This window comes from Herpailurus yagouaroundi, unplaced genomic scaffold (assembly GCF_014898765.1).
Source record: "Herpailurus yagouaroundi ecotype Mexico unplaced genomic scaffold, PumYag 28, whole genome shotgun sequence".
In the NCBI taxonomy this organism is placed as follows: Eukaryota; Metazoa; Chordata; class Mammalia; order Carnivora; family Felidae; genus Herpailurus; species Herpailurus yagouaroundi.
Window position 1 is genome coordinate 5,410,283 of NW_024412376.1, and position 13,153 is coordinate 5,423,435.

Sequence of the window (13,153 nt, forward strand, 5' to 3'; positions counted from 1 at the left end):
CCAACTTTATACGTAACACAAAGGCACTAAATTCATACCTATCAATTATCACTCTGAATGTAAATGGACAAACTGATCCAATCAAAAGATACAGGGTAACTCAATGGGTTAGAAAACAAGACCCATCTATACATTGCCTCAAGAGACTCATTTTAGACCTAGAGTCACCTGAAGATTGAAAGTGAGGGGATGGAGAACCCTCTATCATGCTAATGGACATCAAAAGGGGACTTTAACACCCCACTTACAACAATGGACATATTATCTAAGCAGGAAATCAACAAGGAAACAATGGCTTTGAAAGACACACTGGAACAGATGGACTTCACAGATATATTCAGAACATTTCATCCTAAAGCAGCAGAATAGACATTCTTTTTAAATATACATGAGACATTCTCCAGAGGAGATCACATACTGAGTCACAAATCAGGCCTCAACAAGCACAAGAAGTTTTTGATCATGACTTGCATATTGTCAGATCACAATGTTATGAAACATGAAGTCAACCACAACGAAAAAAAGCCCTTAAATACATGAAGGTTAAGAAACATTCACCTAAATAATGAATAGATTAACAAGGAAATTAAAGAAGAAATTTAAAAAATGCATGAAAGCAAATGGAAATGAAACACAACAGTCCAAAACCTTTGACAGGCAGCAAAGGTGGTCCTTAGAGGGAAGTACATTGCAATACAGGCCTACCTACCTCAGAAATGTCTCAAATACTCAGCATAACCTTACATCTAAAGGAGCTAGAGAAAGAACAGCAAATAAAGCCTAAAGCCAGCAGAAGAAGGGAAATAATAAAGATTACAGCAGATATAAACATCATAGAAACACACACACACACACACACACACACACACACACACACACAAAACAGGACAACTGAAAAACAAAATTAAGAGCTGGTTCTTTGAAAGAATAAACAAAATTGATAAACCCCTAACCAGATTTCTCAAAAAGAAAGAGAAAGTACCCAAAAAAAATCATGAACGTAAGAGAGATCACAACTGACACCAGAGAAATACAAACTATTATAATAGAATATTATGAAAAATCATATGCCAACAAACTGAACAATCTTGAAGAAATATATAAATTCCTAAAAACATGCAAACTACAATAACTGCAACAGAAAGAAATAGAAAACTTGAAAATACCCATAACCAGCAAGTAAACTGAATCAGTAATAAAAAAATCTCCCAACAAAAAAAAAGACCAGGGCCAGATGGTTTCCCAGGGGAATTCTACCAGATATTTATTTTATTTTATTTTATTTTTTTACTTTTACTTTTATTTTTTTATTATATGAAATTTATTGTCAAATTAGTTTCCATACAACACCCAGTGCTCATCCCAAAAGATGCCCTCTTCAATGTCCATCACCTACCCTCCCCTCCCTCCTACCCCCCATCAACCCTCAGTTTGTTCTCAGTTTTTAAGAGTCTCTTAAGCTTTGGCTGTCTCTCCCACTCTAACCTCTTTTTTTTCTTCTTTTTCCTTCCCCTCCCCCATGGGTTTCTGTTAAGTTTCTCAGGATCCACATAAGAGGAAAAACATATGGTATCTGTCTTTCTCTGTATGGCTTATTTCACTTAGCATAACACTCTCCAGTTCCATCCACGTTGCTACAAAGGGCCATGTTTCATTCTTTCTCATTGCCACGTAGTACTCCATTGTGTATATAAACCACAATTTCTTTACGCATTCATCAGTTGATGGACATTTAGGCTTTTTCCACAATTTGGCTATTGTTGAGAGTGCTGCTATAAACATTGGGGTACAAGTGCCCTATGCATCAGTACTCCTGTATCCCTTGGTCTACCAGATATTTAATTTTTTTTAACGTTCATTTATTTTTGAGACAGAGAGAGACAGAGCATGAATGGGGGAGGGTCAGAGAGAGGGAGACACAGAATCTGAAACAGGCTCCAGGCTCTGAGCTGTCAGCACAGAGCCCGATGCAGGGCTCGAACTCACGGACCGCGAGATCATGACCTGAGCCGAAGTTGGCTGCCCAACCGACTGAGCCACCCAGGCGACCCTCTACCAGATATTTAAAGAAGACGTAATACCTATCCATCTCAAACTATTCCAAAAAAAATAGAAATGTAAGGAAAATTTCCATTCTAGGAAGCCACCATTAACTTGATTCTAAAACCAGACAAAGACTCCACTAAAAAGGAGAATTATAGGCCAATATCCCTGATGAACATAGATGCAAAAATTCTCAGAGACTAGCAAATCAAATCTAACAGTACATTAACAGAAATTCACTACAATCAAATGGTACTTATTCCTGGTAGTTCAATATTCACAATCAAATCAACTGCATTAATAAAAGATAAGAACCATACAATTCTCAAAAGATTCAGAAAAAGCATTTGACAAAACACAACATCCATTCTTGACAAAAACCCTCAACAATGTAGGACTATATGGAACATACCTCAACATTTTAAAGGACATATATGAAAGACCCACAGCTAATATCATCCTCAATGGAGGAAAAAAAATGAGAGCTTTTCCCCTAGAGTCAGGAACAGGACAGGGATGTCCATTCTCACCATTAATATTTAACATAGTACTAGAAGTCTTAGCCTTGGCAATCAGACAACAAAAAGAAATAAAAGACATGAAATTAGCAAGGAAGAGGTCAAACTTTCACTATTTGCAGATGATCTGATACTCTATGTAGAAAACCCAAGGGGCACCTGGGTGGTCAAGTCAGTTAAGCAACCAACTTTGGCTCAGGTCATGATCTTGCAGTTCGTGAGTTTGAGCCCTGCATCAGGCTCTCTGCTGACAGCTGAGAGCCTGCTTCAAATTCTGTGTTTCACTCTTTCTCTGCCCCTCCCTTGCTGTTCTCTCTCTCAAAAACAAACATTAACAAGTTTTGTAATAAAAAAAAAAAACCCAAAGACTCCACCAAAAAATTTCTAGAACTAATACATGAATTTACCAAAGTTCTAGGATATAAAATCAACGTGCAGAAATCTGTTGCATTGCTATACACCAGTAATGAAGTAGCAGAAAGAGAAATCAAGGAATTGATTCCATTTACAATCAATTGCATCAAAATCAATAAGATACCTAAGAATAAACCTAACCAAAGAGGTAAAAGATCTGTACTGTGAAAACTATAAAACACTTATGAAAGAAATTGAAGAGGACATAAAGAAATAAAAAAAACCAAAACCGTGTTCATGGATTGGAAGAACAATTATTGTTACAATGTCTCTAATACCAAAAACAACCTACACATTTAATGCAATCCCTATCATTTTTTACAGAGCATTTTTTACCCCAGCATTTTTTACAGAGTTAAAACAAACAATCCTAACATTTATATGGTTCCACAAAAGACCCTGAATAGCTGAAGCAATCCTGAAAAAGAAAAGCAAAGCTGGAGGCATCACAATTCTAGATTCTAAGCTATATTACAAAGCTGTAGTCATCAAGACATCTGGCAAAAAAACAGACATGTAGATTAATGGAACAGAACAGAAAAACCAGAAATTGACCCACAACTATATGGTCAACTAATCTTCAACAAAACAGGAAAGAATATTCAATGGAAAAAAGACATTCTCTTCAAATGGTGTTAGGAAAACTGGGCAGTGACATGCAGAAGAATGAAACTAGACCACTTTCTTACACCATACACAAAAATAAACTCAAAATGGGTTTAAGTACTAAATGTGAGATAGGAACCCATTAAAATACAAGACTAGAACATAGGCAGCAACCTCTATGACATCAGCAAAGCAACTTCTTACTAGGCATGTTGCTGGAGGCAAAGGAAACAAAAGCGAAAACGAACTACTAGGACTTCATCAAGATAAAAAGCTTCTGCACAGTGAAGGAAATAATCAACAAAACTAAAAGGCAACCACCAGAATGGGAGAATATATTTGCAAAGTACATATTAAAGGGTTACTATCCAAAATCTATAAAGAATTTATCAAACTCAATACCCAAAAAATATATTATCCACTTAAGAAATGAGCAGAAGACACGAATGGACACTTTTCTGAAGAAGACATCCAGGTGACAGACACAGGAAAAGATACTCAGATCACTCATCATCAGGGAATTACAAATCAAAATGACAATGAGATACCACCTCCCACCTGCCATGATGGCTATAATTAACAACACAGGAAACAACAGATGTTTGCAAAAATGCAAAGAAAGAGGAACTCTCTACACTGTTATTAGGAATGCAAACTGGTGTAGCCTTTCTGGAAAACAGTATGGAGGTTCTTCAAAAAGTTAAAAATAGAACTACCCTATGATCTAGTATTTGCATTACTAGGTATTAACCAAAGTATACAAAAATACTGATTTGAAGGGGGACATGTGCCCCAGTATTTATAGCAGTATTATCAACAATAGAAAACTATGGAAAGAACCCAAATGTCCACTGACTAAAGAATTAATAAAGAAGATGTGATGTATATATATACAATGGAATATTACTCAGCGATCAAAAAGAATGAAATCTTGCATTTGCAAGGACATGGATAGAGCTAGAATGTATTATGCTAAGCAAAGTAAATCAGTCAGAGAAAGACAAATACCATATGATTTCTCTCATATGTGAATTTAAGAGATAAAAAAGATCAACATATGGGAAGGGAAAAAAATAGGTAAGCAAACCATAAGAGACTCTTAGTGATAGAGAACAAACTGAGGGTTGATAGAGGGAGATGGATGGCGGATGGGCTAAATGGGTGATGGGTATTAAGGAGGGCATTTTTGCGTTAAAGTAAGTGATGAATCAGTAAATTCTACTCCTGAAACCAATATTACACTATGTTTACTAACTAGAATTTAAATAAAAATTTGAAAAAAAAATTCTACTGAGGAAAAGTAAGATCTGCCACATGGCAGAGTAGGAGATGCCTTCATCCCTTCACAAGAAAACAAGAAGACAGCTATCCACAAATGAAAATAGCCCAGGAAGGGCTCAAGAGTATCATTTAAGAAGTTACAGAAAAAAAAGTTACAGCTATGTAGTAGAGCAAAAACAAAGGGTGAGAATAACTGAATAGAAAGAATTACTGGGGAGATCGACTTAGTGGAGACACGCGGGCACAACTAGGAACAAAGAAGGGTGGGAGCTATAAATAGCATTCAGCAGATGCCACACAGTACCCAGGGGCCTGCTCTGCAGAGGACATTGCAGACTTTTCCACTATGGATCTCCACAATTCCCATGACAGCCATAACCTTCCCACAGCTTTCACAGTAGAGGATCCCAGCATTCACCTGGAGCTCCACAGAGGCACTGGTAGCTTTTGCCACTGAGGGTATCAACAGCCATCACAACTGCTGATACTCCAGATAAAAAGATGCTGTTGAAAAAAGAAAAAAAAAGATGCTGCTGTGCCCCACTCAGAAAGAGTTGATGTTCTGCTGTCCCAGAACCAGGGCTGCCACCCCTTTCCCCAAACACACTGCAGCTTCCCCAGACTCCAGAGCAACAGATGCTCCACATACACCCATATCTCAAGCACAAGAACCACTGCCCCTGTGTGCTATTCAGATAGACCCTGGATCTGTTGCTGTTCAATGAACACATGCTTTCCAATCTCTGCCTCCACAGATACTCCAGGATCACCTGGGCCTGAGGCAACAGAGCCACTGACACTCTGGGCTAGCCATGGCCCCAGACCTTGGCATGCTTTCACTCTGTGAGCACCCTATCACTGCTACACAGGCCCTGTGCATCGGACACCATGCCGCCGCCACCACCACCACCACCACCTCCACTATTACACCACCACTACAAGGGAGCCCACAAACTGATACAAGGGATCCCCTTAGCCACAATATCTTCCATGGGAGAAAGGGTGATAAGTAGGCTGCCAGGAGCCTTTTTCACTGAAGAACCCAACAACCTTGCCACGGCTTTGGCCATTTGAGGACCCCCTGCAATCTTCACTGGCACTGACCTCAGCTGAAGGAGCTACATAGACACTGTGCCACAGTGCCTGCCCTGGAGCTGGAACCTCTATACTCGTCTGAGATTCCACAACACAGTCACCAATAGTAAAGATATTTCCCCACCAAAACCACTCCATGAAGTCTGGAAGAGGATACTTCCCTATCAAATATGCAGAAAATGCAAAAACACAAGAAACAACAACAAAAAAAATCCAGGAATTTGTTGAAATTTTCACCATTAAAATATGTTGTAGTTTCTCAAGTGCTTCTTCTGCATGTAATGAAATAGTCACATATGATTTTTACCCACTATTTCTTTAAATAAGCTTTCAATCTCCTTCTTCTCTTTTCCTTATGGCACTTGTTTCTTTTGATGATATTCCATGGATCGCATAGGATTTCTTTGCTCTTTCTCATTTTTTTCTTTGTTTTTCTCTGGTTGGATAATTTCATAATTCCTATCTTCTAACTCACATATTATTTTTCTTCTGTTTTATCCATTATGCTGTTGATGCTCTCCATTGCATTCCCCATTTGGTTCACTGTATTCCTCAGCTCCAGAATTTCTGTTTGGTTCCCTTCAATGATTTCTATCTCTCTGTTAAACTTCTCATTTTGTTCATGTACTGTTTTCATTTAGTATCTCTTTGTGTTGCAGCTCTTCGAATTTCCCTAAAACAGCTATTTTGAATTAAGTTCATTGAGCTACAAGAGAAACTGCTTTCATGAAAGAAGTACCTTCCATCAGCTCTGCTAGGGATTTTGAGGCTTTTTCACACCTTCTCTGGATATATCTGCTCCATCTTCTTGCTCCCTTTTGTGGCAGAATTCTTAAGCTTATAAGACTTTTCTCAATCCTGTAATGCACCAGGCTGAGTGATGGAAAACTGCCTTTTGCTCATGCGTGGCACTAAACAGCTCCAAATGCATCCAAACTCTTTTTTTTTTTTTTTTTTTTTTTTTTTTTTTTTTTTTTTTTTTGCTCCACTGATGTGCTGGAACTTCTCTTCTGGAAACCTGCACTTCCACAAAGGCTTTCTCATCAGTGGGTGATTGTCTAAGATAGTATTTTCTAGGCACTGCTGGACTGTAACCAAGAGGAGCAAAACCAGCTCATAAGTCACTGCAGGTCCACAGCTGGCCCTTATATTCCTATTCTTCAATGCACAGGTGGGTTGAGACTCCTCCTAAGTCCCTTGGCATATGATGCTGGGTCACATAGCTCCCACAAAGGTATTACCATAAAGGTCCACATATGAATGCCAAATTGTTGTTGTTGAGGGTGGAATCAATGAGGGACATTGTACCAAATACTTAATGAAGAAATAATATTCTCAGAAAACAGAAGAGGACTTTTCTTGTACTTTCTTTTCTTTTTTTTTTTTTTTTTTTTTTTTTTGAGAGAGAGAGAGAGAGAGAGAAAGAGTGAGCATGGGAGAGGCAGAAGGAAAAGGAGACAGAGAATCTTAAGCAGACTCCATGCCCAGCATGGAGCCCAATGCAGAGCTCAATCTCACAACCATGAGATCATGACCTGAGCTGAAATCAAGAGCAGAAACTTAACCAACTGAGCCACCCAGGCACTCCAAAAGGGAACATTTTATATTCATTTTATGAGTGTAACATAATTCTCACACTAAAATCTAACAAAAATATTTACAAAAAATATTATAGCTCATATACCTCATAAACACAGACAAAAATTCTTAGCAAAACATTAATCAAATTTAAGAATACATAATAAAACAATAACATAATAAATAGGTTTTAATCTAGAAATGTAAATTTGTCTACCCCCTGTAAAACTGATGAATATAATCTACCATCTTAACAGACTATTACAAAAATATAATCATCTCAACTGAAAAAATTCAACACCCATCTATGGAAAAACTAAAAATAGAAGGGAATTACCTCATCCTTATAAAGGATATTCAGGAAAAACCTGTGACTAATATCATACGGGTAACATTATACATATTAACTAAGTATAATACTTAATGCTTTCCACCTAAAATCACTAAAACATTGATGTTTTACTATTCCTTACTATCTTCATTCAACATTGACCCTGTAGAGTGGAATAAGGAAATAAAAATAAGTATATGGCATACAAACTGAAAAATAAAAAATAAGACATTCTTTTTTCTCAAAAGATATGATTGTGTGTGTGTGTTAGCATGTGTGTTGCACACATGTGCAAAATCCAAGTCAACAAAAAACACTAGAAGAACTAGAAAGCTAGGTACTGCAGTACATTAACAAATTCCAATGATCTCTGTGAAAGGTCACTTTTCAGACAAAAAATGTACATAGAGGCACCTGGATGGCTCAGTCAGGTAAGCATCCAACTCTTGATTTTGGATCAGGTCATGATATCATGGTTCATAAGATTGATCCCCACATTAGTCTTTGTGCTGACAGCAGGGAGCCTGCTTGGGATGCTCTCCTTCCTCTCTCTCTCTCTCTCTCTCTCTCTCTCTCTCTCTGCCCTTTCCCCACTCACTCTCCCTCTTTCTCTCAAAATAAATAAATATTATTTTAAAAAGTATATAATCAGTTTGCTTCTAGTAGTAAATTTTATGTCAAATTTGTTATCTTTGTTCATCCTTGTCAGCATTTATATAGGAGAGAATATATTTTAAAAATCCCTGAAATCCTTGGACATTTGTGTAATTATCAGGCACATATACACAATGCATGGTAAATTTTTTTCTTATGATGATTCAGAGTAAGTGCTCTGAATTCTTATTAAATGGTTTTGTCATTTAACAGTTCTGTATACCTACATCATAGTATGGCTCCATGTTCTCTGGTAACAAATTAGAATAAGACTTGTCTATACTTAGTAGATATCATTTTGTCTCACTACATCAGATCACAGATAAAAGATCAAGGTACAAAAATCAATTATATTTCTACTGATAAGCAACAAACAACTGGAAAACCAAGTTTCATGAAAACAATACTTTTTACAATAGCATCAAAATCTAAAACATAGATAGGAATAATGTAAAATAAAAGTATAAAAAACATGTTCACTATAAACTAAAAACACTTCTTAAAGAGCATGTTCATGGTTTGCAAGACACTACATTGTCAATAATCCAGAATTCATCTAAAATTTAGTACAACCTCAATTAAAATCCTAGCTAGCATTTATTTTAGAAATTGGCAAATTCAGGGGCACCTCGGTGGTTGAGTTGGTTAATTAAGTATCCAACTCTTGATTTCGGCTCAGGTCATGACCTCATGGTTCGTGAGTTCAAGCCCTTGCGCTCTGTACTGACAGTGCAGAGCCTGCTCGAGATGCTCTCCCTCCCTCTTTCTCTGCCCCTCCCCCACTCATGCTGTGTGTCTCTCTCTCTCTCTCTCTCTCTCTCTCTCTCTCTCTCTCTCCTTGTCTCAAGTAAATAAATAAACTTTAAAAAAAAATTCTGGGGGTGCCTGGGTGGCTCAGTCAGTTAAGCGAACGACATCAGCTCAGGTCATGATCTCACAGTTTGGGAGTTTGAGCCTTGCATTGGGCTTTGTGCTGACAGCTGACAGCCTGGAGCCTGCTTCACATTCTGTGTTTCCCTCTCTCCCTGCCCCTCCCTCACTCATACTCTGTCTCTCTTAAAAATAAATAAACATTAAAAAAATGTTTAAATAAATAAATAAAAATTATGTTTAGAAATTGGCATGTTAATGTTAAAGTTTAAATGGAAATGAAAAGGACACAGAAAATCCAAAGCAACATTGAAAAAGAATAAACAAAGTTGAGTAATTTACATTACCTGATTTTAAGGCTTATTGTAAGCTAAGGTAATCAATAACATAAGGATAGATAAACAGATCAATGAAGCAGAAGAGAATCCAGAAATGGAACTATCTTATATTATCAATCAATTTCTAACAAGATATCAGATCAACTGAATGAAAAAAATCTTTTTGAGAACTGATGGAACAACTGGACAAGCTTATGGGGGAAAATTAAGCTCAATCCTTATCTCATACCATACACAAAAATTAATTTGATTTAAAAGAAAAGCTAAATCAAATAATTTTAGAGAAAAACATAGAAAAATAATGTGCATGACCTTGGAGCAAGCACATGTTTCTTAAAATAACTATAAAAGAAAAATATTCGATACACTAAATTTCATCAAAATTAAAATTTTCTTATATGTCACCATAAAAATGTGAGAGAGGAAGACTCATACTGGGAAAAAATACTCAAAATATTTATATTTTAATATGTACTTGAATACAAAATGTATAAAGTACACTTATAAGTCAATAATAAAAGGAAAAAACCCAATAAAAATGGGCAGAAATGTGAACACTGCAAAAAGAAGATATATATCATGTATCATATAGTCAATCACTAAATAATGTGCTCAACATACTCAATATCATTTAGTCATGATAGAAATATAAATTAAAGCCACAATGAACTATCACTTCACATCCACTAAAACGACTAAAATTAAGAAAAGTAACAATATGAAATGTCACCAAGGATATGGAGTAACTGAAATTCTTACATTGCTGATAGAGTACTAATTAGTGCAATATTAGAAAACCATACAGGTTTCTCATAAAATTAAACACACAGCTACTTGAAGACTGCATTTCCACTCCTAAATCTTCACTCAAATGAAATATGTATTTTGAAGACTTATGTATGAAAGTTCACAGCACCATTATTCATGATAGAGAAAAAAACAAAACAGGAAATAATCCAAATGTCCATAAACAGGAGAATGTAAAAGCTATTAATAGTATACTCACACAATGAAATACTATTTATTGTATAAAATTCAATAACAAGTAAAATTAATCTATGATAACAGGAAAGATAACAATTGTTGCCTTAAAGTAACTGACTGCAGAATGTACCAAGCAGATGGAAAATTTCCTCCTTTTAATTGGGGTGAGGATTACATGAATATGTGCATCTTTTAAACTCATTAAAATATATACTTAAGATCTATTAAGTTCACTTTATGTAATTATATCCAATTTTTTTTAAGTCCACAGAATGCTGCTAGTAGAAGTATGATAACCAGAAAGGTAAATCCATATCCAAATTATGTCTATATTCTAATGAAAACAAATTCCTACCCTCTAAATATCTAGAAGGATCTAATGTCATCAAGCTAGCTGAGCATTGTGCTATATCAGAAGCTGAATTTTGTCCCATTGCTATTTACTGCTTGTTAACTTAGCAACAGAGGTAGCCATATCATCTTGATGAGGGAAATTCCTATTTTTGAAAGTATTCACTGTCTCCATTCCTGCAGCCATAAATTCTTTGTACATGGGTTAATTATGAAAGTACTAGGGTACGTGAAGAAAGAAGCTGACTAACATTTACAGAACAGATCATCTTATTATTCTTATTACTGAGAGCCTCCTCTATGTGAGGCTTTACATGCAACACAAATATCTTCACACTCCATGCTCATTCTGAAAGACACATATACCTTCTCCCAAACTCCTTGTCATCAGTTTTTAAGTCTTATTTTTCCAGTTCTTAATTAATTGCACATCATTAGCCACTCTCAGAGAGCAATATTAATTAACCTGTACCTCTGGATATCTCTCTTTTCAGACAAAGCAGAAAACAGATACATTGCTAAGATAATTTTCCTAGATTGCTATTTTTCAAACACCTCTGATTGTAATAGGCAGAAGGAATCTACTTCCAATTGATGTCAAAATACTGGACAGACTCATCTGTACCAGACTTCAGTATTTATTTCTCCTGGCAAATGGTTATAGGAAACTCCTATGAAAGCCATACATATGCACTGAGAAAGGGTTAGAGATGCAGCCAAGATTAGGTGGCATAAGACATAACCATCTGCTCACACAATTTATTTATATCTTCCTCATTGGTGTTTTGCACATAATCTTTCTGACCTGCTGTATCATACAGCATTGTGTGCGTGGTGGGCAGCTCAGATTTCATAATTTTGGGAGAACTCAGATTCATCTGTCCTCCTTAGATAGGATATACTTTCTCCAGGTTGCCACAATGTCTGCAATTTCATTATGTCTCCTTGACACAGAGTTTGAGAATCAGATTGCGTTCACTGTCATGCTTGCACTATGTTTTTCTTTCTTTCACAATAAGTATTTTTCATAACTTATGTACCTATATAAAATATTATTAAACCCTATTTCTTGGTAGAAGAAACCAACTCCCCACCATAAAGACTGAAAAATCCCAGATATTACATTTCCAAACCATTTTGTGGCCAGATCAGGGGCATGTGGCTTAATCATGGCCAGTGAATCCTGAGGAAAATTCTGCTGGGGATTTCTAAAAAAGGCTGTTCTTTCTTGCAAAATATATAGAGAAATATATACGCCCCTTTTCTCTATCTTTGAAGAAAAAAAGTACCTGGACAAATGAAGGGAAAAATCAAGACAATGATGGGGAAGTCAGCCTGGAAATTTGACATTGATGAAATTCAATAATCCAGCTCTAAAAAGCATCTTTTGTCTTTTTTCATTATGTGTGCAAAGTAAATCCCTATTATCTCCCTTTTCTTCAGACATTGATGTAGATAAAAGTTGCTAACTAATAAAATATTCAAGTCCTCACTATAAAGCCAGATATGTAAACTGCTTACAAAAGCAGTTGTAAAAGTCCTCTCACTATTCATTTATTCAACAAAATTTATTGAGCAACTATTTTGTGTATTATGTATTATTCTATGTGTTGGAGATACAGTAATAGACATAAGATATAAGTTCCTGTTTACATGCTAGTGAGGAAGACAGATAATAAGTAAACAAAAAGTGGTGAGTCATATGGCAATAAGTGCCATGGAGAAAATAAAACAAAAGAAGACAATTGAGAGTTCAACAAAGGGTCTAATCTTTATTATTTCCTTCCTTGTGTTTGTTTTGGATTTTATTTGTTCTTTTTCTAGCTCTGTTAGGTATAAGATTATATTGTTTATTTGAGATTTTTCTTGCTTTTTGAGGTAGGCCTGTATTACTATAAATCTCCCTCTCAGAACTGTTTTTGCTGCATCCTAAGGGTTTTGGACCATTGTGTTTCATTTTCATTTGTTGCCATGTACTTTTTAATTTTATTTTTTATTCAGTATCTTAATTCCAATATAGTTAACATACAGTGTTATATTAATTTCAAGTGTACAGTATAGTGATTCAATAATTGTATACATCATCATGA

General features: G+C 35.9%; 1 protein-coding gene across 1 annotated transcript in view; it reads right to left on the reverse strand.

Annotated features, from left to right (window-relative positions):
• The window catches only part of ADAM32 (ADAM metallopeptidase domain 32), a 278,094-nt gene that overhangs the window by 167,210 nt on the left and 97,731 nt on the right, over positions 1-13,153 (reverse strand). Inside the window, exon 12 of the mRNA XM_040490395.1 lies at positions 5,661-5,797. Within this exon, the coding sequence (XP_040346329.1) occupies positions 5,661-5,797 (137 nt within the window). The remainder of the gene's footprint in view (positions 1-5,660; positions 5,798-13,153) is intronic.